Raw genomic sequence first — 24,314 nt, 5'->3', positions numbered from 1 at the left:
GAGCATTCTCCAGACAAGGCTCTTAACTCTTGGCAAGTCTCATCTCTTTAACATAACAAAGTTCTCTAAGGACCTTTTCCATCATTCACTGTGCTTCCACAGGAAGAAGGAAATGGGCTTCAACAGAGGTTTCCATGTCTGAAGTATGATGTGATTCCAAAAGGACCCCGAACCATGGAGATGGTGACTCCAATGCGGCAGAGTCAGGCATAGGTGGACCAGCCGTTCACGGCCAACCAGTCCTGATCCCCAGACCCAGCACCAGCCCGGCACTAAGCCTGCAACTCACCTTTTTCAGATACGACACAGTGCTACTGCTATTTCTGCAGGAACTGAGGGAGGATTCTACATCCTTCTTCACCAGAGTCAGGTAGTAGCCTGTTCCCAGCTGGTTCTTCAAAAACAGGGAGGAGCCCACACAGCACAGCCTCCCATGGGAAATTATGGCAATCCTGTCCCCCAGGATGTCCGCTTCATCCATGTGGTGTGTGGAGAGAATAATGGTGCGGCCTGCCAAGTGGAAACACATGTGGGCAGGTGAGAGCTGTCAGTTCTCAATGATCACAGGGGCTGGAACTACAGAAATATTTGTTGGGGTAAGTATGGGAGAAAGCCTTGGATGCCTATGTGGCCATGGCCTCTAAGATAGCAAAACTGTGAATACAGCTACTGTACCCTCACAGAAATAAGAACAGGAATATTTACTTGGGAACTTACCACATGCACATCAGACAATATGCTATGTATTCTGTATGTATTCCTATTTGACTTAATCCTCTTTGAAGCAAGCACCACTATTATTATAGGTAAAGAAACTGAGGCAACTTAAATCACTTTTCCAAGGTCTCAGGGCCAGCCCAAGCTGGCTCCACAGTCCACTCTTCTCACACCCTAAGGTGGTTCCTTAATACACACTCTGTGTCTCTAAGCAGATTGCCAATGCTCCCGCACCTCGCCCATTCCATTCATTTACATATCCACTCTTTCAACAAACATAAATTTAGTGTACCATGTTGGGGATAGAGATGAACAAAGATGCAGCCCTTGCTCTCAAGACTCTCAGTCTATAGGGGAATATAGTTATAATATACATGTGTAAAATTCTATGTCAGAGGTAGCACTAGGGGCCCTGCTCTTTATCTCCAATTCTCTTTATCTTGCAGGACCCTAGGTAATGAAGCATAAACTTTAAGTGTCTTATAAACCTGGCCTCCCACCTCCGTATCAGGGATGAGCAGAGCTTTAAGAAAGGAAGTGTGTGTGCTCCTTCAGAAGCAATTCTGTTGCTCTAGCAGGAACACCCATATTTCTCAAGAGCCTCTTCATCCTTTTCTCCAACTCCATAATGCAAAATCAATACACATCAGTTACCTTGTCGGTATTTCAGTAGCAGCTCCCATATTCCCCTGCGGGAGTAAGGGTCCACGCCAGCTGTAGGCTCATCCAGAATGACAACCTTGGATCCCCCAACAAAGGCCAAGGCCACAGACAGCTTTCTCTTCATTCCACCTGTAAGAAAGGGAGAAGTTTCCAGGACTGGCCCCAGACAGCAAAGGCAGAGGCAGTGAGAGACGATGGAGGCAGGCACCCACCTGAGGACAAGCCAGGGACACGTTTCTGACCCACTCACCGCCCAGCCAGGGACACTGGGACAGCGGTTGCTTCTCCCTTGTGTGTGTTTGTGTGGCTGGAGGAAGAGGGGAAAGGGAAGGGGGAGCACCAGCCTTACCAGACAGCTGACTTGTTTTGCTTTTCAGTTTGCTGGGTGGCAAACCAACATCCAGGGCCATCTGCTCCATCTCTGCTTTTACATGCTTCTCTGAGAGCCCTTTTAGGCGGGCATAGAACCAGATGTGTTCTTCAACAGTCAGCCTGGGAACAGAGGGAAAGGTCAGATCTGTGGCTCACAAGATTCCAGAATACAGTGCCTCCTGACCCAGAACAGAAGAGAATGGGCACATTCCACACACCTTTTTTTTTTAACTTTATCAACTTTGGAAAAATAATACTCATGAAGGATCAAGACAGAATGTCCACATGAGCTGCTCAAGAAGCCAAAGCTGAAATGTGACAGGTCACTTCCACCTATTCCCAGCAGACCTGGCCACCATGCATCAGGTGGTTGCAACTTTAAAATCTCAGAATCCTCCCTGTAAACCCATCAGCCAAGAAGCTGGGTCAGCACTTATCTGATGCAGCCCTCCTGAACCTCAGAGGACCTCAAATCATATGAAAAGGGAGAATATGAGCCTGAGCTGCTCACTTTAGGTAAGAAGAAATTGGGGCCCAGAAGGGGAGAAGTCTTTGCCCAAGGTCATAGAGCTCAGGTCTTTCTCTGCTCCACCACAAGGTCTCCCTGGGGGCTCTACTTGCTGAGGAGAAACTTGAATGAAAGCAAATGTCTTGAACAGGAAATGCTGGGCCATTGTAATAGAGGCCCTGAGGTGCTGCCAGGTCTGAAGGTTAGAGCTGCAGCTGGCATTAGGGAGGGGTGTGACAGGATTGAGGATGAGCTGATTGGCCCTTGAGAATGACAATAATAGGGAGCATCATTTCCCCAGCCCCATCTACTAACATCTTCCACCCAACAATACAATTCTGACTTTTCCTAAAATTAAAGGATAACCAGAGGCACATCTAGGGAGGCGAGGTCTGCTGTCCCCAGAGAAGGTAAGATGCTTTAAGACCCCTCCACCCCACCTCACAACAGACATATCCAGAGAGGGTCTGCAGTTCAAGTGCAGCTGGTACTCACATGTCAAACAGCACATTATGCTGGGGACAGACTCCCAGGTTCTGCCGGATGGTGCTCATCTCAGAGCGAATGTCTTTCCCCAGAATGTAGGCAGTGCCCGAGGTGGGAGGAAACAAGCCAGTCAGAATTGACCTGAGGACAAAAATTTTAAAGTACAGGAGTCAGTGTTAAGCACCCTGCCCTGGACATGCCCCAGCCCAGGCTACAGAGCCAGGGCAGATAGAGCAGAGGCACCAGCCCTCGCACCCCTATTCCTTCCTCATGGACCCCAACATACCCTTACAAATTAAAGACATTTTTGCTTTAGTGAATAAGGAGGAGTGGGCCTAGGTGTAGGAAATGGCAATTTCAGTACAAGTATTTTTTAAATGAAGTTTACAATTTGCAGTGGAACATAACACTTGAAAACATATTTTTCTATGCCTAAAATCATGTCCATATAAAATGGACAAATCAGAACAAATTATTCAAAGATAAAAATGATTTTTGTGTTAGGCAGTAAAATTTCTGTACACCTTTAAAAATTTTTCTACAATTTTCATAATACATTGAATTTGCATTAACAACAAAAAGGGATAAAAGAAAAACAGGAAATGGTCATCACCCCCAAGACTGCAACGATTGAGGGACCGCACTGAAAACTACTGAGGCTAACTCTGGTGTTTTCATGGCCTGTGCTCCCTTCTGAACCTCCCCATTATAAGGATCTTAAAGGTCCCAGAGAGGGCAATCATATAGCCAGCTTATTCAGCCATTTCTCACATCTGTTAAGAGACAGAGTTACTGGAAATTACTATCTCTCTTCAAAATATATTTCTTTAAACATTCTTGCTTCACAGTTTTGACCAAATCAGCTCAAAAGGAGACCTTTCTCAGAGCTGTCATGAGCTCAGTTTCTAAGAACACTGCAGACTTCTGAGAAATAAATGGAAAAGGTCATCAAAAGACCCCCAGCCTGTTTTAGAAATAATATGTAGCAAAACCAGTGCTTGTAAAGTACTCCTGTGATAACATTTTACACTCTTCAGCTCCTCATGCGCCTCAGCAACCAGCACACCATCTGTAGGCATGGTTTCTAACTGCACTACAGACCCTTGCGGTTGATTATGAGAGAGCTATACCCTCTTCTTACATGGTGGTGGTCTTCCCAGCTCCATTGTGGCCCAGGAAGGAGGTGATCTGGCCTTCATAGAAGTTCAGAGCCAGGCCATCGACTGCCACCTTCATGCCATCTCGGTAAACCTTCATCAGGTTCTGAATAGACACACCCAGCTTCAGGTGTGTGGGCTCCTCCTCCATGCAGACTGTGTGACAGGATAAGACAGAAACAAAAGTGAACCCACAGAGCAAGTGGGAGGTACAGACCAGGGGGCTATGCTTGTATTTGAGAACTATCCTCTGTCCATGGCTACTTCTGGTTTCTCAGGCAGGCAGGCTACAAACGTTTATTTAAGGCCTGTTTAGCGTTGGTGATGAGAATTCTGTGATGAAGGGGCATTCACAGTTTTTCTGAGGAAAAAGACTTACCAAGCAATTAAAACACAGGGCACTAAAAGGTGTTTAAAAAAACACATCTAAAATGGTACAGGACTGTGGTACAGCCATCCCATGAACTACTCAACAACAAAAAGGAATGAACTACTAATATACACACCTGAGATCCTTGGATAGATCTCAAGGGAATTATGTTGAGTGAAAAAAGCCAGTCTCAAAAGGTTACATATCGTATGGTTCCACTTATATGGCATTCTGGAAATAATAAAATGTGGAAGTGGAGAATAGATTAGTGGTTGACAGATGGCAGGGATTGGGAAGGAAAAGGGACGTGGCTGTGCCTTCTAAGTGCTAGAATAAGGGAGTCTGTATTGATGAACAGTTCTTCATCTTGATTATACAAATGTGCATGTACAAATGTGAATGTGCGATAAAACTGCACAGAACTAAATACACAGACATGAATGAGTACATGTAGAACTTGGGAAATCTGAGGAAGGTCTGTGAATTGTACCAATGTCAATTTTATGGTTTTGATATTGTACTATAATATGTAAGGTATTACCACTGGGGAAAACTGGGTGAAAGGCACAAGGGAACCCCTGATAAAACTTTCTGCAACTTCCTGTGAATCTGTAATTATTTTAAATAAAAAGGGTTTTTTGTTTGTTTTTAATGTCTCAGAGGAAGAAGTGACTGACTACCTGGAACTCTAGAAGCTCTACTCAGGGGAAGGGATACTGAACTAGATCTTGAAAACTGAGTAGGAATTTTGAAGGCAGGCAAGCTGGCAGAGAGGGTTCTCCTGCCAGAGTACACAGTTAAGACACAAAGATGCTGGAAAACAGCCACTGTGAACAGTTCTAGGTGACTGATACTAGGCAACTCTAGAGGTTAGGTGGAGAGGGGAAGTTGAACAAGGAGAGAAGGAACAGCAGGAGAAGCAGCTGGAATAGCAGGCAAGGACCAGTTGCAATAAGAGTAGAGTGCAAGCTAAGGAGCATAATACTGGCAACCAGGGGAAGACACAGAAGAGATCAGCAGAAGAGGGACTTACATTAACTACCTAGGAAGCCACACTGAACATAAAGATATTATTTCCCTCCAAGAACCTGAGCACACAGCCCAGAAAGCAGAACCTTTGCTGAACTGTGGGCATCTTTACCTATACTTGGGAGCCAGGAGAGGATCAGAGTTCTGGGTAATGAAGGGTGAGAACATTTAAGAAGCAAAGCCTGAGCTCTGGGGCAGCCACTTGGTGTCAGCCAACACAGGCTCAGTCATCTATCACTATGACAGGGCAGGCAGTGAGGTTATGGCTCCTCAATCACAATAGTCTTTACCTCTTCCTTCCAACTGTTAGGATATCATGAAAAGTATATGTGTGGAGGGGAGTGGGAGGTGAAGGTACAGAGATTAACAACCACTTTCCTGAAAAACAAGAAAAAAAAGGAAATACCCCTAAGGGGCCCAAACATAGACCTCTCAATGAATCAATAGCAGAGGACACAAACGGCATGGGAGAATTTGGAAAGGGGCATCGCATGTGATTTCTCTGCCCCTAGGGTAGATAGGCTCTATTAAAGGGCAAAGCCATCTGTGCCCCCTTGTCAGTGAGGGCAGCTGCACTCCAGCCAAGGGAGGGCAAGTCAGCAGCACTTACTTTCTGATATTCCCTTCTGGCTGGAACCAGGGTGACTCTTCTCATCACTTTCCTCCCCAAACCAATAGGACCTGGTGCAAGGGAAACACCAGGGTCTGGGAATTCCATACTGGCCTGAAAGCAAAGCACAGATATGAGCCATGCTTGCCAACATCCCAGCATTCCCGAGGTATCCCAGCCAGAACCATTCCTGACACAGACTTTGAAGACAGGACAGACCAGATGGCGGTGGGCGAAGACGAAGCTAACATTCCCTGAAACCTACTACAGGTCACCCTGCCATTAAGTGAAGAACTCAGAATTTGAATCCGAATCTGTATAATACAAGATTGCACATTCAATGCAGGAAATTCAGGTAGGGGTAATAAATATTTCACACACTCGCTTAGAGGAAAATCGGGAGAAAATTAAACCTTAACTCTCTCAGAATTCAATTTGTATGAAAATGTATCCAACACATGTCTTGGTAAGGAGATTTATTAAGACAAGTATCAAAATAAATTTTTATGAATACTAATTCAATTAAATCACAGGCAAGTGCTTAGAGCCAATATATTGTATTATTCACAAGCTGTACATAGAAAACAGGACCTCCACTAGAGGTAATTCTGGGGATACAAAGCTAGAGAATTGGGTCAGCATTGGCAGGAGTCTCCTGGACTAGTTGACCCAGTGTGACCCAGCTGGTTTACCTCCAAGCACCACTACCGCCATGTGTCCCACAAGCAAGTTATTTAACTTCTCTTAGTCATAGTTCTCTCATTTGCAGAAACTGGTCATAACAGTAACTCCCGCAGAGTAGTTTTATAAGGATTAAATGAGCCAAAGTGTACAAAACACTACATAGTGCCTGGCACACAGTGTACAAGCAATGAGAGCTACATTAGCAGTAAGAGTTGTACTTTAAGCATTAGCTGCTTCTCCTTGGACTGTTTGTTTGCCATAGGTCTAAAGGCCCAAGCTGCTCTCCAAGAAATCCCAGGCCCTGAAGAAATTCCAGCACAAAAGGAGGAAAGCTCTGCAGCTGTAAATCACATTTCCTTAGCAGATGGCTAAAGCCCTGCGGAAGCTCAGTGTACCTGGAAACACAGCCTCGATGTACCACGTCATCACCCCATAGATGAAGGCATCAAACAGCATCATAGAGACGGAGGTGGTGAGGTTGAAGCCATCTTCCTCCACAGGGCTTTCAAAGAGGTTGTCCCACTGTACCCCAATGCCCTGCTCCTCAAAAAGGGCAAAGTATTCACAGCCAAACCCAAAAGCCACAGGAGACAGCAGGCTCTGTGAGAAAGAGGCAAAGTCACTGTTCTATATCCTTATCTTTCTCATTTTTCTATCATCTCGAATGTAAATTCCACCTGGAGAAATTTTAATTTGTAAAATGGATCAATTACAAGATATGGAAGTATTCACCTACAGAGTCCCTTGAAGGAAGTGGGCTCCCTGGCAGTATATGAAATTATTCTATTTATAACCACTCATTATTTGCACACATTTCATAAATGTATGTATGGAGTATTAAACTTTTAGAATTTTATGCTTCCTAAGATGTCCCCAAGGGCTCAGCAATCTTGTACCTACACCTACACACATACTCAAGGCCCCCCCCCAGCTCCCTGCTCAGCCAGCAACGCCTCAGGGTCAGAGGAGTTTGTCTGGGACTGCTGATGTCTAAGGGGTGCAGACTGAGGCACCTGGAGCATCCTGTGGGTGAATCAGAGGAAAGCAGGCTATTCCCTTGTATAGAAGCTTATACACCCTCAAAGTCCTCTCCTCTGTATAAAGAAGAGGGTGTTGAAGTCAGAGATTTGTGGAGGGATGGGACACCTGCTTCTCAGTCTTTTGTAATGAGAAAACATTACTCAAGCACAATCCCATTCTGGACACAAGGAAGATAAGAGTCAAGAAGAAACCATCTGTGCTCAGGAGTGTTCAGTTCTATCTGTGACTGTGACTTTGAGGCAAGCTTAACACGGCCAGCAGAGCTGGGTAATACAAGGTGGGGATGAAATCTATTGTCCAAAGGCATTTCCCAATGCCACTCTTCCCCAACCCAGTTTATGCTGCAGTCTGACTCTGAAAAATTGCATTCAACTCAATTCAACCAGCATTCACTGAGAGGACTAAAAATAACAACATACAACACAACAATCCCTGCCTTCAAGGAACTAAGAAGCTAGAACTGAGGTTGAAGTCCCACCAGAATGAGATTCTCTCTCTTTCTTTTCTCAGCTTGGACTACAAAGGAGAGGTGAAGCCCCAGGGGTGGCCGTGACTGCAGCTACTGCAGGAGGGCCAGAGTTACTCACAGCAAAGACCTTGAGTGTGAAGCCCACATGATCTTGCCAAGCCACGCACAGGACGTAGGGCAGGTACAGTGTGAAGTAGATGATGCCCCCACAGGCTGCCGCCAGGTTGGCTCTGGAGAAGAGGGTGCTGATCAGGAAGCACTGTAGGATGGTCACCACAGCGAACACCGACAGAAAGACAAACACCACGCTGGGGTCACTGTAGGGCAGCAGGTTTCCTAACTGGGAAGGAAGAGACACATTAAATAGTGTTTGGCAATCAGCAAGTACTCATTTGTAATGAATAGGAGCAAGTATTAAGTGTCGGTTCCTATCCCTTTACACTCCCCACCCCGTTTAACAACAGTTATTTTTCCATGTTGTATGCTTAAATGAAATGACTGGGGAGAAAGAAAATTAACATATAAACCTACTCATGTATGGGGTACACACAGAACCCCAATACCCAGAGTTCCTTTCAAGGGGGACTTGTTGCCTGGACGTCAGCAGACAGCTCAAGGTGTCAACTCCTCTGGGTTTGTCACAGCTTCAGAGAGCCACCTGACCCTGGGGCACACACCTCCACTGACTGACTGAGGGGGCTGGCATATTGTTCTTCAGGGAAGAAGGCTTTGGGGAACCTAAAGGGCCAGATATTTAGTTCATTGTCAGCTCAATTCAACAAGCTGTATATGCTCCAGAGTACCCATGGGGTTGGCCCTGCATCAGAGATCCTCCTCTGCTCAATCCTGTATCCTCCCCTTCTCTTTCACAGATGTTGATCCCTAATGACTCTGTCTCAGCCTCTGCTTCCAGAAAAACCTAACCTGCAACAATATGTATCCCTCTGATTATGGTTTTTAGAAATTTAAGCAGAATCACCACCCAATACACTTAAGCACATGAACAGCACTCAGAAGCTACCACGAACCGCTGCTGACCAGACAGCAAAGTGTATTTAGGTGTGGGCTTAACAGGGAAGCAAGAGCCTAGGTTCTTGTCCTGCTTAGCTGCTGCTAGATAGCTGGGTTGACCCTGAGCTAGTCACTACTCCTCTCTGGGCCTCACTTCCCCAACTATAAATGAGGGAATTACAGGCAATGACAGGTATGAGCCCTTTCCTCCTCAAGAATCTTTGCTTTTCTTCTCCTTACATAGCTAATGCTGGGCTATTTAGGAACTCCCTGCCAGGGAAGGGCCAGTGAGGCAGTCTTACTTTCAGGATGACCACAAGCAGGCCGGCGCTCATCAGCAGGGGGATGAGGCTACTGATGAACCAGCTAAACCAGAGGATGCCGTTGTCCAGGCCCATGATGCGCATGGTCTCCTTCAGCCTCGCCTCCTTCTCATACACGATGCCCTTGATGATCACAGCCACAGAGTAAATCCAGGCCAACGTCATGAAAAGAGGCATTGATCGGCTCATCACCCGCAGGAAGCTGGAGGCCCAAGGAAGGGCAAGCAATGGAAGGAAAATTAAAGATGAGTGTAAGCCAGGCTCATGGGCCAAAATCCCCAAGCCTGCATGCAAGAGAAAGCACCGCAACTGAGTCAAAGATGGGCAGGCCCTCTGGACTCTGAAATATACAGGTTGTCAGATGCTTCTAGAACAATGCAAGTTAGTGACAGAAATTAGACTAACAAAGTGTTGTTAAGTAAAATTTCTTTGGGGCCTGCTTTAGTAACTAGGTACCTGAAGTATCATTAAGCTAAGTTTGGGCTATTTTAAAATACTAAAACAAAACAAAAAAACACAACTCCTCTCATGGAAGTTCAACATTGCCAAGGTCATTTGACTCTCCTTGTGTAACTCTTATCACAGATAGTGCAGAAACACACTTCAGGCAGCTCTTGCCAGTAATATTTCAGATTCCACACTAGAGTAGGAAATGTGCTGTGAAGTAAAATGGACACAAAATTTGGACTCTGGAACTCAAGGTTTGAGTACTAGTTTTAGTACTTTTGCACTTACTGAATATGTGACAACAGGCAAAGGCCCTCAATGCCCCCCACTCCCATCATGTTCCTATCTTAAGACATCATTTCTAAAATAAATCTTGGCTGACAGGGTCCTTGGAAGAGTCTTCCTTTAGAAAATTCTGCCTAATCCTTGTGAAAGGTGAAAAACAAGATAAATGCAGGTGACCTGGAAAAGTTAGAGAGAGCCATGCAAGGAAATAGCTGTTCAGTGCAAAGCAGAGAGCAAATACAAGGAGGAGCTCTGCTCCTTCTGCACTGATCCCCCCCCCCACACACACACACACTCATACACACATACAATCACAATGGAGAGTAAGAGAACTTTCAGAATGTGGAAAAAAGACATTCCATATTTCAGATGCCTACGATAACACCACCTCTGCCCATTCTCTCTTACAAGAAATTATTAGATTCAAAGGCACAGTTTCTACAGTGAGAACTTGGCAGCTAATTAGTGCCTAACCACCAAAAGATTATATAAAAAGTCTAAGATAAAAACACATTGTTCAAATTCATGTGGATTGTTCAAAATGTGGTTTATCACTTATAGACAGGAAGTGGACAAATTTATGTGAACTCAGTTTTTATAGGTCTAGACTGCTATTTCTGTGTTTCAGGGATGTGTGCATATGTGTATGTGTTTGCATGTGTTCATCATTACACATTTTTAAACTTTAAGATTGAAGAAACTGTAACCAAAAGGGTAGAGTATAAAAAATGTAGGTGCTGGAACATGGATAAAAAAGGAGGGAGAATTACTGGTATGCATACCTGTGTGTCTGTGATGGGGCTGAAACAGTCAACTCACTACATCTGGCATCTTCCTGAAATCTTTACAGAATTTCAAAAACAACTTTTTGACAGTATTGATACACAGGTAAAATAAATAAGGCATTTTTGTCCCCTCCCCTGGCACATGTATGTTTGCATGTGTCTGTCTGTATATACACTCCATCTGGGGACCATTTTAAACAGATAAAGATGGTGATTTACTGGTTACTTACATGTCATCGACATAACAGGGGTAGGGCATCTGTTGCACATAGACACCAGTTTTCTTCTCGATGCCCGTCAGCACCCTGATGATGGCCTGCTCCACTACATCCTGCAAGTAGGTGAAGCCCCCCCAGACATAACGCAAATCCTCAAAGGGGTCAGCCCGAGGACCTGGGTCCCAGTACCTAAAACCAAACCACAAGTGATCAAACATTCCTTAGAACCATACAATTACAAAGAAAATCCAATCAACCATAGTCCCACCATGACAGAGCCGCTGAAATTATTTTTGTAATTGCCTTACTTTCTGGCTAGTTGACATGTACACATATTTTTAAATAGATACAGTAAGAATAAGCATATCACTTGTTGATGTGCTTTTTCTCCTCCACTGGCTCTCTAACATTACATCAAGTGGACATACCAAATGTCCTTAATCATTCTTGTTTATATTGGCTGTTAGCTCCTTTCTGTAAAAATGAATAATACCAACATAGGGAACCTAAAGTCACTTTTCTTTTTTTTCTTTTCCAGTGATATAATTCCTTGGGACTAATTCCCTTGAGTGGAAATGCTAAATCAAAAGATTGTTTTTTTATGACCTTTGAAATAATTATCTCTAGTAATGAATGTGTGGGTTTCATGAAAATTATGCCACCAATTTGAGTTATTTTTTGGTGAAGTTTCTACCAAATTTTAGTTAAAACAAAGTACTTCTAGTCATATCAGCTGCTCTTGACTTCCCCAGGATCACTGGTGTGACTGGATTCAACTTACCCATCCTTGATTTTATTTGTCCTCTCCACATTGTCAATGTCCATTCGGATCTTGTACTTGACATGAGAGGGCAGCTCAACACTGCCAGGAGTAATTCCAGTGAACACTATACCAGCCCAGAACTTTCTCTCATTCAGCAGCTCCATGGACTTGTTGATGAGCCGAACTTCTGTTGCTACCGGTTCAAGCTTGTTCAGGTTGACACACTGATGGAAGAAGAGCCTGGTGAGAATTCAGGGGGCCAGGAGAACAAGTAGTGGCCAAAGCAAACTCTATCCTAAGACAGAAGTGTTAACTGCATGATTGTTTTATCCTCAATCTCTACTCCTCTCTAGAGTGATTTTCCAATCCTCGACCAAGAATGGATCATTTTTTTAACTGCAGTTTAAGAGAACTACTAGAATTATTTAGAGATAAGTTACTCATATTGATTTTTGTGGCAAGGAAGAGATTAAAACAATGATCATACCTCATTTTTCTCTCTGCTTTCTTAGCAACTAACCTAACTAACAGACCCCAAACACCTTTTATTTGTCCCTATTAAATCATGTAATTTTTAGGACTAAATTTTTTAAGTGTTATCTGTCCTATTAGATTTTAGGTAAGTTTCTTAAGTAATGCCTTTTTAAGCAAATGCTTTGGTGCCATTAGTTATTGGGATAAAACAGAGGAAAACCTGAAAGACAATGGGTAGAAACACTCTTAAGTCAGAAAGAATAAAACTGGCATTAGGTCTGTTCATTTGCTGATTCAACTAACATTTATTGAGTGCCTTTGTACACCAAGCCATGTGTTAGGTTTGAGGGATACTATATGTTACTTTGAACTCTCCTCCAATCCAAATCTTACTGCATCATCTCAGAGAAAAGAAGCCAAAGTCTTTTCTAAATGATCCACAGAACAGATTCTCACCTCCATGAAGCGAGATATGGTCTGGATTGCCTGGCTGGTCTCATTGAAGGCTTCTCTCCAGGTATACACAGAGCCATTTGTAGACCAGACATCCTCTGGATGCTTGGCCAGAAATGCCACAATATCTTTGGCTGTCCAACCTAAGCCATCCAATTGCTGTTCCCAAAAGTGGTCATTGCTGCGGCTGTCCAACAGTATCTGCCATCCCAATAAGAAAAGACAGGTAGTAAATACCAACTGAATCTTGATAAGCACTATATGATTGACAAAACTCTTTCACATACATTACATCTTTATCTTCACAGAAAACAGTGAGGTAGATAATAGGGTTCCATATAATACTTTGACAGTCTGTGTTTCCAGCCTAGCTTAACAGTATTAACTACTGTAACAATAATCATACTTACTCTGTGCAATTACTATACTGAATTATTTAAATGCTTTACCTGACACAACTACATGAGAAGGCATCTTTAATAGTTCCCATTTTACAGATAGGAAAACAGGTTCAGAGGGCTCAAGTTCCTAACATAAGGCTACACAGCTAAGGAGTAGAAAAGCCAGGATATGAAACATGCACTCTATGATTCTACTGCATCTTCCTACTGCATTATATCATCTTCCTCTTTTGAGCCCCAGGCTGATGATACCTCACATACACTATCTCTAGACTGAATTAGTAACACAAGCCTACTTTTGCTATGTAGTTTGGGAAAATAATGCCACTGTTAAACCAAGTAAAATGTGACCTTTCCTAATAGTAAAATGCCTGGATCATGATGCAGAGGAGGCCTGTCTTCTATTTCTTGTTCCTTAGATATTGATTCCCCACGTGGGTCAACACAGAAGAGCAGGACAAACCAATCTGGTACCCAATCAGGAGGTCCAGAGGGCTGGGCAGAGGCCTGCACAGATGTGCTGCCAGAAAAATGGATCAGCTTCCAATTCAATTCATGGAGAAGAAGAAACTCTAACTCCTGTCACACCTTCAAGACAGAAGATGAAACGTTGGTTCTACTGAAGTGGAATCTCTAAGGGGCCAAAAACAGCTACTTTTTAAGTCAGTCTTATTTTCACTATCAAGTTTTTTCCTCCATGTGGCTTCATGTTTATTATTTTAATGGGAACCTAATGGTTTTATAAAGTATATATACTATAACTTCATTAACTATTCCCATATTGCTCAGCAGTTAGTCTATTTCTAATTTCTCACAATAACAGTTATTATAGCAATAATGTTTTCTCTCCAACTGTGATTTCCTTAAAATCTTTTCTAGGATATATCCCTGAGAGTATATGGAATGGAGGTACACAGGATAGCACATTTTTTATGGTTCTTGCAATTTTCATTCCAAATTGCTTTCCTTAGGGAATAACAATTTATATCGTCATCAGTAAGATATGTAACTATTTTTGTCAACATAACAGATACAAAATTGTACTTCACAAAAGTTCATAGGAGTTTGGGTTAGCAATTCAGAAATGACTTCAAGTAGAGACTTGAACCGCACAAATAAGAGCTGAGCGAAAACATGTGGCATCTGGGGTGACACCTGCCATGCTCAGTGTGGCTTCCAAGTAATATGGCCAAGGCAGGCAGCCAGACCAAAGAGATGTGCCTAGGGAGATCACTGGTCACATAGCCATTCTGGGGCCCAGTAGATGTAAGATCACCCTTAGGCGTGGTAGCAGGGGGAAAAGCAGGGCCTTGAGATGGAGGTGGCAAAAAGCAGCTCAGAAAGGAGGACGGATTAGTGTCAGTGGCTCCTGTGACTGAACAGAGAAGCGCCCCCAGTCTGTGGAGTGATGCAGTGGGTGTAAACAGAGAGAGCAGAAAGATAAAAGCCATCAGAATGGAAAGGTGGTAGCCCAGGGCTATTTGGGTGGAATGGGGGAAATAGGGGGGGGTCAAAGGGCAAAAAGTTTAAGTTATGCAATATAAATAAGTTCTGGCCATCTAGTATACAGCACGGTGACTACAATTAATAATACTGGACTTATACTTCAAATTGGCTAAGAGGCAACTATATAAAGTGATGGATATGTTAATTAGCTTCATTGTGTTGATCACTTCACAATGTGTGTGTATATATATATATATATATCAAAACAGCAAATTGTACACTTTGAATGTACATAATTTTGCCAATTACACCTCAGGAAAGCTGGAAAGCATAAAGAAAGAACAGATAAGAGCCACCCCAACAGAAGCAGAAGCCTCAGGCATTGTGTCACACACCAAAGGTGAGGCTGAAGGGGATGCAGAGGACTAGGAGCCCAAGCCTGTGGAGTCAAACACTCTTTAACAGAGGAAAGAAAGCAGTTGGAGGAGGCTCCTTCGGCTTCTGCCACCCGATGAGCCCCTTGCTGGTGTCTCTAGCCTGACCAACCCTGCACTACAGGCCCCATCTCCCCGCTCCTGTATAACATCCCCACCTCCTACCGATCAGAGGTCAGGAATCACCCTAACGTCTCCCACTCTTTCACCCTTCCTCAATCAAATAGTCACCAGGCTTTACCTCCTACTGATCTCTTGGCCACCCACTTGGATAGCCTCCACCTGGTTCTCTGCCTTTCACCTTTCCCCTCTTTAGTCTACCTGTCATATCAGAGAAAAGTACCTACAGATACCCTTTCTTAAAACCTTTTAGTGGTCCCCCAGGGCTTAAATGTCTTTGGCTTGACACACAAGGCCCTCCAGACCACATTGCCATGCCTTTCTCCCCACTCACAGCTCCTACATTTCCTGTCTTACATCCTGGGTTCCCCCAGCAGGATTCCTAATGAATGCCACGGCCATGGTTAGAAGGGCCAAAGAACAGGGAGCCTATGAGCTTCTGATGCTTCCAAGCCAAAGTCCCCATTTAAGATTGGGGTAAGCATCTGTATGTTTACAGACCAAAACTCATGAAGTCTCTTTAACAGGGCCCCTCATCATCGTCTATGACTCAGAAGGAAAGAAATCTAACAAGTAGAAATGTGGATTCCAAGGAGAAGACCAGGAAGAAGAGGCCTGAGACCACATCTCAGTCTGTGGTTCTGCCCATGGCTAGGAACCCCTTGCAGAGGAGAGACTGGAGCCCAATAAAGACCCATACTTGAAGGGTAAGAGTTGTTAGTCAGTAATTATTTGGTATATCCATATAAAATATTGTTCATGTTTTTCTCACTGAAGTCCCTTGGTTATTAAAGTCCCCAGTTTAAGAATCTGCATATATAATAGGACTAGTGTTAAAGATGATTCCAACTTTCCTGTTATTGGAAGGCCCCCAGAATAATGTCCACCCTAGGGCATCAGGGGACAGTCTTAAGCCCAGGAGAGTACCTTCCAGGTAGGTACCATCTCTAAAACCCAGCTGCCCCTTTGATCAATGAGGTGTCAAAAGAAGAAAGATGGCAAAATCCATTCCTGCTTCTTAATGGCAGCAGAAACAAAAGAGGCCTCCTTCATCATGGAGACAAGAAATAGTCTAATGATTCTCTGACTCAGCCCAAGGCAGGGATGATGTGATTGAATGGCACTCAGTCTCAAGCAAAGGAGACCTTCTGTTCTCATATAGCCTCCTCCACTTTTGAATCCTGCCTCTACTTATCCCTTTCAAATGGTTTTAAGCACCAAATGCAATTCCCCTCCATATGGTAACAGTGTTTCCTCACTGACACAGTGCCTTGGGAGGAAATATCTCAGACTGGTCTACAGGTCAGATCGCCTTTCCTCCCAACCTCTGTCCAAGACCTACCAAGATATAGAAAGGTCAAGTAAGATGCTGTGGTTGGCTAAAGGTGCTACAATCACCAAACTCTTGCTCCAAATACCAGCCCTCACTAAGTTTCTTAGAAAAATGATTTTTGACCATCAGACAGACACATTGATGCTGATGTGTGTGAAAAGTGTTATCTGTGCCCCATCTCCTGTAACTCTGCAAAGGTGACAGCCCTGGGCTTCAACCTATGTCTAGTATGTCTATACCAGTTAAATGTAATAAATAATTCTCATCTCAGTCACTGGGAAAGTGACTAGAACTCACCTTTCTAGCATCAAACAGGCACACAGTGAACAGTGGGACACTCACCCGAACAAGGTCCATTTCTGAGCTGCTCTCCATGAAGGTCCAGATCTTGGGGCTGAGCTCTTCCCACATCCCTTCCAGATCATGAAACACAGCCAGTTCCTGGAAGGTCTTATTCACCTGTAGTCAGGTGGGAAGTCAGATGCAACAGAAAAAAGGAGGAGATGCAGAGACATGAGAAATTCAGATGCACCCTGAGAAGATGCTCCATCATAGCAGCTCTTTTCCAGTCCTTCCCATTTCCAGAGAGTACCTATCTGTAGCTACAACCCAGAGGTCAGCTCTGGCCTGGGTCAGACTAGGTTCTTACTCTTTGGAAATCCAAGAAGAGCCATGAGTATACTTAATACACACCATCTAAAGCCACCTTTACTTTTTTGCCCATAATCCCAGTAGATTCTAAAGAGGAACTCTTGGGCCAGGGTAGCTTACCTCAGCCATCACCTGTCTTGTGGCAGGAGTGTCAGGTGTATACAGTATCTTCCCAACAAGCAGAGGCTTGAGAGCTTTCCATATGATGCGGGAAAGAGGACTGGACTCCAAATTTTTCATCAAATCGTTGCAGTATGGAGCTACAAAGAAGATGAAACATTCATATGCATAGGCATATACTTTTGGGAACAAAGGCTTTGTGGCCAACCAGCCTGTCATGGGTTTAAATCCCAGCTCTACCACTTAAGAGCTATGTAACAAATAATGTTACTTGTCTGAGCCTCAGATTGCTCCTCTATAAAAATAAAGTTAACAAAATCTACTTGGCAGACATGTGAGGAGGAATAACAGATGTTATCTATAGACCTCCAAGAAAAATGCTCAAAAAATAACCAGAGATTGTAACACTGATGATGGATAACTCACAACTGAGACAATCAAGAAAAATGTTCTTACTAGGCACAAGCCTGCAGAACTCTAGGTCCATACCACTGTGCCAGACCTTGCCACTTCATTTTCACTGAAAACAGAAGGCTGAATTCAGACTTTAGTATTTCAGTAAAAATTAAATTTTCTTTTAATTAATAGGTTTCATCAGAAGTATATGCAATAAATGTAATAAAAATCCCAAATGAAAAATTCAAAGTTAAACAGACAGGGTTTGATTACCCAGAAAAATTCCTGAATTTTTAAAAAATTTCATTCTGGTTCTTTTAGATACCAAATCTATCTACTCTACAAGCTGCACAGATAACACAATTTTTTTATAAGGAGAGTTTGTTCACAATTGTATGTGTTGTGCAAATGCAGGCTCCCTTGGGCTGACTTGCAAAGCAAGGGAGCGGAGGGGATGGCATTTCCTAAAACTGCCCATCATTCCATCCCCTTTGGCTTGCAAAGCAACCTGCAATGTCTGCGGTGCTTTACTCCAGAGAAGAATAAAATGTTCTTGTGTTACAGTAATGCACAAAAAGCTGCCTCACTCAGGATCTGAAAGACACACCTACAGCTGAAAATGGAGAAAGGCTTACTTGCATAATGTTTTCAAGGAAAAGGATGCCATTGTCTAAAACTGTAACACTGGCTCCTCGCTGCTACCAGGTAAGGACACACATCCCCACAAAAGTACCTAGTGTGGACAGTGAATATAGAGTTACAGGTTCTTTAACACCACCTTGCGACTAAGAACCAAAAACAAACAGCAGATCAAATGTCCAAATCTGACTGTACACACGCCACTATTAACAGGCCATGCGGTTTACTGGAAAACAGCATGGAGCCAGGTGGATCTGAGCTTAATCCAGCTCTTGTGGATTAGTTACGGTGGGGCTCTGCCCAAGCCATTTAACCTCTCCGAGCCTACATAATGTGGAGTTGTAAGACCTTCTTTGCAGGGTTATTTTAAGGGTTAAAGGAGATAAATAGAATGTACAGTACACAGGAAATGTTCCTGACATTTAGCTTTTATTACTGTTATTAATACCATTATTTTAAGTTTTTATCATAAAGCATACATCGAGTTGGGGAGTGCAGAAAGGGGACAGAGGAAGAAGAAAAAGATCCTTGATTACTCTGGGAACCACCCTCCTACACACCCCAGGCAACTGGAGAGATTGGCTCTCAATCATTCATTCATTTGATAAACACACTGGGCACCTGAGATGTATCAGGCCCCATTCAAAGAAGTGGGGACAGTTAAGGAGCTCAATATGGCGGGCAAACAGACACGTAAATGTCCAATGCTGCCACAGAGGATAACAGCAAGCAGGAGGTGACATAGGCCAAGTCTAGACAAGGTGGGCTGGGGCCCGGGCTTCAGTCTGCAGACACTCACTTGTGGAATTGTCATAGAATGTGTCAGCATCTTCTTCAGTGGTGTTGCCTCCAAAGAGGGCTTTGTAGTTGTTGTCCTCATACCAGTTGAGAGATTTGATCTTCAGGCCCCCACCCTCGGGGTGGCCACAGACAATGCGGGACACAGCCTGGTATATCTGGGTGGAGGAGCTAGAGCTGTTCACGTTGGTCAGAAAGATCACCTCCTGCCGCATGTCACTCCAGCTCCTCATGCTGAACAGCTGGTGTCAGGTATCAGGAGGAAAACAAGAGGGAAGAGGATAAAGGGGTAGGTAGAGCAAGGGTTAGAACAGCGAAGAGAAAGAAACACCTCATTTTCTTGACTTCCACAAAGCCATATCCCAGACCATGCCATGTCTGACAACATCTCCTCTTAGTCTTGTGATGGGACAGCCAGAACCTGTGACTCCACCTGTGAGTGGCGCCAGCAGCACCAGCAGTTTGGGAGAGGCTGTTTGAAACACAAATTCTAATCTATCTAGCTACAGCTCAAATCTTCATTTTCACAAGATGTCCAGGCGATTCCTATGCACATTAAAGACTGAGAAGCACAGCCTGGATATTAGAGGAGCCCGTGGTGATGTGCTTTACTTCAGTTGGATTGTTTTCTGGTTTGTAAGAGAATGCTCTCTCTGAACAGCTCTATGTTCATATACATACCTCAGGACCTGCTCACACCCTCAAAATCACCAACTCATTTCTAAAACACATCAAACTTTAATGTGGAAACTAAGGAGCCCCCTGACCCTTTGGAGAAAAGGTACCATGTGTGAAGCCGCCATCCTTGTCTTAGTTACTGTCAGGCAATGGAAAAAGCATAAGGTGGAAGACCTGAGTTTGAACCGCAGTTATGTCTCTCATTAGCTTAAGCCTTAGGAAAGTTGCTTCTCTAAGGGTCCAACTTCTCATCAAGGCTTTGAAGCTAAAATAGTGTCGTGGGGAGTAAGCCACAAACCATATGAGAGAGGGCGCTGCAAGGATGAATCAGACATACCAGCAGTCAGGGGCTGGGTCTCACATACAAATGTACTCCAGCACCTTGTGGAGTTCTTGGCCCAACTACTCTTACAATTAAATATTTATAGAACACTTTGTATTTCCACAAGTTTCACAATAAATCATTAATAAACCCTTGCCCACACCCTGGAGAAGGCCCAGATTCCAGCTCCTTGCATGCAGTCTTCTGTCTCACAGAGCCTGCTGGTTCCTATGAGTGACACGATAATGGATTCTGTAGGTCCTGACTTTGCCTTCTGTTTCCTGAGGGCAACCAGAGACCCCAGGGGTGGGTCAGATGTCACAGAGTTCTCCCTCTAGGGTGGAATACCTGACACACCCCACGAAAACACAGTGGTGGTCAGCTTTTATCTTTTCATAACCTGTATGAATATATGACAGGGAGAGGAGAGGTAGCCAGACCACCTTTCCTTTTGTTGGTGCATAGAAACAACCCTGGAGACTTTTAAGTGACAGTGAGAAAAAGCCACTCCTCTTTCCACAGGCCACCTCACCACCAGCATCCCACCAATCCCCAACCAAAAGAACAAACTTCTTCCCACATAAAACCAGTACATTTTTGGATACAGGTACCAAAAGGAGTGAGTTATTCCACACTGCTGGCTGTTCCCAGCACCTGTCTTAGGGGCAAACTGCTGCTCATTCTTCTGCACCTCAGCTTTTGGCCCACACTTCCTGTGATGCACTCCTACTCACAAGGAAGGGTAGCCAGTCGTCCTGCAGCCCTGAAAGGCAGTTTGTGGTAATCATCTGTGGCTGAGTGAACTGCTGACTTACGGCTTTCCCAATCTGCTTTAACAGCCTCCTCCTTCCTTTACCCCCAGCAGTCTCTTCTCCGTTTAAAAGCCAGAATGCAAACAGACTCTAGGCTTGCAGACTCTAGGTTATATCATATGCCCCGCTGCTCCAAACCCTCCACTGGCTTCCCGCTCCCCTCAGCCTAAGTCTGGCCTTACCAAGCCTTCACAGCACTCGCCTACTTCTCTGATCACATTGCCAACCACCCTCTCGGCCGCTCACTTTGTTCTGGCCCACCAGCCTCCTTCCTGGCCTTGAAACACATTCCTTAATCATGCCCTGTTCCAGGGTCTTTGTATTTTCAGTTCTTCCTGCTTGGAGTGGCAGACATACGGTCATTTCCTTCAGGTTCAATTGTCACCTTATCAGAGAGGATTTCTCTAATGACCCCTTTTAAAACACCACCTCCTCACCTACTATCCCTCTTACCCTGCTTTATTTTTCTTCATTGCAAGTATGTCTGCTGTCACATTACATGCTCACCTGTGCATTTCTTTCTCCCACCCCACACAAGCCCCATGAGAATGGGGAAGTTAGAGTGCTCACAGGTGAATCCCCACCATCTCACAGTGCCAGGCACCTGGTAGGTGCTAGACAAATAACTGCCCAGCCTTCCCCATCTCATCAGGCGTATCTTCCCTACCCACCAGATGTGAAGCTCATGTCAGCTTTGTCTCATCTAGCTCCTAAAGTCCCCATTTCCACCTAACTGCCAGGCCATTAATCCATATTTTCTTCTCTGAAGTGTTTCCTTTTTTAGTCTATTACAGTTATCACCATTGTTCATTAGACAAAAAATGGGCTATCGCGGCAAAAACATAGGCTTTGGAGTCTAACGCTCCTGGGTTCAAATCTCAGTTTTGCCAGTTAACTAACTAGGTGACTGTGCGTTAAGCTGTCTAACTTTTCTGAGCCTCAGTGTCTTCTGTGAAACAGATACCATAAGAGCTACTCACATCTGTCGTATGGATTAGAGGAAAACTGGGTAGAACCTCATGAACCAGGGGCAGTCCCCAGAAAGTAATAGCTCCCTGCTTCCTTTCCCTTTTTTCTTTCAAGCGTTGTGCTTTGGTCAAAACAACCAATTTCATTCTAAACACTGAACAGATAAACGAATACATTTATTTATCTTCCCCCATTTGTCCCAGAGAAATAACAAGTTAGCCAATAAGTAACTCTTGGTCAGAGCAATTTATAGGTGTTCCACTGAGAGGAGCAGGCGGCCTGGCTCGCCCTGAACCAGGTAGCAAGCAGGGCACAAGGAAGCAGCCACCATGAAAAATATATATTGCTCAGCTGGAGAGCTTCCGCCACAAGCTTCCGCCACATCAGCAATGGGAGCATCACATGCTTTCAATTCTTTTATTTATTTTTTACCCCAGACAAAAGGCTGGCCAGTGATGTAAAAGGAAACAGCTGTAACCAGACCCTGAGTTAGAGGCAGCTTCCTATGCTCCAGTCATTGCTCTGCTGTCGCTAAAGCTGGGAGGGGACCTGCAAGGGCAGTACAGGGCATGTCAGTGTCAGCTAACAGGAGCCGAGAGAAATGCCTATGGCCTTGCAGGGCAGTTTCTGTTTTCTTTCCGCTTCCTGGAAGAACCCTGGTGACCCAGCTTCTCCACCTACAGTAAGGTCACCAGCGTTCAGAACTGGAGTAACAAAGGCAGGCTGGAAGAGGACTTCCCCTGAAAGGGACCCAAAAACCAAGCCTCTTCAGTCAGACACACATAAGCAAAATTAAAAGAAAAAAGAGAACTGAACCAAAAGCAATACACTAAAGGGTCAACAGTGTTTAATTTTCATGTTTTCTGTATCTTCCAAATGTTCTGCACTTTCCATAATAAACATGCAATACTTTCACTCACAGAAAACATACATTTAGATATTTGAGAAAAATAATACAAGCACCAAAAAAATGAGTTAGAGAAGCAACTCAAAATAAGGCTGGAACAAGTCTGAGAAAATTTTCCCACAAATTATTAATATGCAATGTCCTATAAATTAAGGCCAGTGTTGTTTCTGACCACTGCCCCTGGCTCGGCTCCTTATACTGGACTCCGGAAAGTTCCTGTTTTCCAAGTCAAATTTGAAACAAGGCTAGGTGCCAGGAAGATGAAGCAGATGCTGGATGGGAGGCAGAGGAAAGCTTAACTGTTTTTGCAGGCAACTACAGGCCCTCTGGTTCCTATGAATGAATATAAGGTTATTGGATAAATTTGTCAACATGTGGACCTGAAAGGCAAACTTAACAATGTTCACAGAAGTACTGCATATCCAAAGTTGAATCTCAGAGACCATATTTCTAAGTGAAAGATCTGAATAAGGGGGTACCATTTATTTCCTTTAGTTAGCAAATATTTTGTAAAAAGATCACCTGGCCTTGCTACTGAATAAGAAATATGGAGAAGTTGCTAGTAAAACAGATGCAGGATGTAGGGGAATGAGAGGGAATTATCCTCTTTACAAGTAAGTTATTGACTAGAAGCGAAAAGTAACAATGCGAGGAAATTCTAGACTGGATATCAGGCCTTTAGCCACTAATTAATTAGCTCTGAGACATCTATTAGACTCCATTTCCTCACCTATAAAGTAAGGAGATCAATCCAGATAACTTTTAAGATCACTGGTGCTTCGAAAATTGATTTCACATTTAACATAATACTCAAACCAAAACGACCTTCTCTTAACCAAACTCAGGGTCAAAAAAAGTGTTAGCAGATTGTCTGTGTTCTGGTGCTAGAATGACAACTTACCTCTTGGGTCAGTGACCCCAGACTATCCAGCAAAGTTCTTGTGGCTTCAGACAATTCCTTACTCAGGAAGGCAGATGTAGAGTTTAGTTCTGTCTGGAAGGAGAAAAAATACTTTGTTACTAAGCTCAAATGTAAACTGAGATCTTACTAAAAATAAACAATTAAAACTTCATAATCTTGAGATTAAAAACAACAAAAAGCCCATCCCTAACCAAAATAAGACACTAAAATTATTCTAACTGTATTTTTGCAGGTTATTTCAGAGAATTACTAATTCTTTTTAATGGTGTAGGAATATACATTTAGAACTAGTTGAAATGCAAAAGATAAAATTATCTCATATTGGATTAGAGTCCAAAGCAACTCTGAACACAAATTCCAAACTCTTTCTGTGGTTCTGTAGGACAGACATTGTGGGAATGGCCTTGAGAAACAAGTTTGTAAAGGCTCACAGAAAGGAAAAAAATACAAATGTAAAGGTGCCAAAAGCATGGGAAGAAGGAATTCTCTGTCATTTGCTCA

At 43.7% G+C, this 24,314-nt stretch overlaps 2 protein-coding genes across 6 annotated transcripts in view; one reads left to right on the top strand and one right to left on the bottom strand.

The window, feature by feature from the left end:
- Positions 1-287, top strand: part of LOC108409429 (protein NipSnap homolog 3A-like) — a 46,988-nt gene extending 46,701 nt beyond the window's left edge. Inside the window, exon 7 of the mRNA XM_073226838.1 lies at positions 103-287. Coding sequence (XP_073082939.1) covers positions 103-149 — 47 coding nt within the window. The 3' untranslated portion in view covers positions 150-287. The remainder of the gene's footprint in view (positions 1-102) is intronic.
- Positions 1-24,314, bottom strand: part of ABCA1 (ATP binding cassette subfamily A member 1) — a 122,626-nt gene that overhangs the window by 32,831 nt on the left and 65,481 nt on the right. For all 5 annotated transcript variants that reach the window (XM_073226824.1, XM_073226818.1, XM_017680011.3 and 2 more), the window contains exons 8-23: positions 23,793-23,885; positions 19,205-19,445; positions 17,371-17,510; positions 16,942-17,058; positions 12,869-13,066; positions 11,957-12,162; positions 11,188-11,364; positions 9,420-9,642; positions 8,225-8,446; positions 6,992-7,196; positions 5,913-6,026; positions 3,888-4,059; positions 2,756-2,887; positions 1,730-1,872; positions 1,372-1,509; positions 290-510 (exon numbers count right to left, since the gene is read on the bottom strand). In XM_073226824.1, coding sequence (XP_073082925.1) covers positions 290-510; positions 1,372-1,509; positions 1,730-1,872; positions 2,756-2,887; positions 3,888-4,059; positions 5,913-6,026; positions 6,992-7,196; positions 8,225-8,446; positions 9,420-9,642; positions 11,188-11,364; positions 11,957-12,162; positions 12,869-13,066; positions 16,942-17,058; positions 17,371-17,510; positions 19,205-19,445; positions 23,793-23,885 — 2,742 coding nt within the window. The remainder of the gene's footprint in view (positions 1-289; positions 511-1,371; positions 1,510-1,729; positions 1,873-2,755; positions 2,888-3,887; positions 4,060-5,912; positions 6,027-6,991; positions 7,197-8,224; positions 8,447-9,419; positions 9,643-11,187; positions 11,365-11,956; positions 12,163-12,868; positions 13,067-16,941; positions 17,059-17,370; positions 17,511-19,204; positions 19,446-23,792; positions 23,886-24,314) is intronic.

This window comes from Manis javanica, chromosome 2 (genome assembly GCF_040802235.1).
Source record: "Manis javanica isolate MJ-LG chromosome 2, MJ_LKY, whole genome shotgun sequence".
In the NCBI taxonomy this organism is placed as follows: Eukaryota; Metazoa; Chordata; class Mammalia; order Pholidota; family Manidae; genus Manis; species Manis javanica.
The sequence above is the reverse complement of the archived record's forward strand: the minus strand, read 5'-3'. Positions and strand labels throughout refer to the sequence as shown.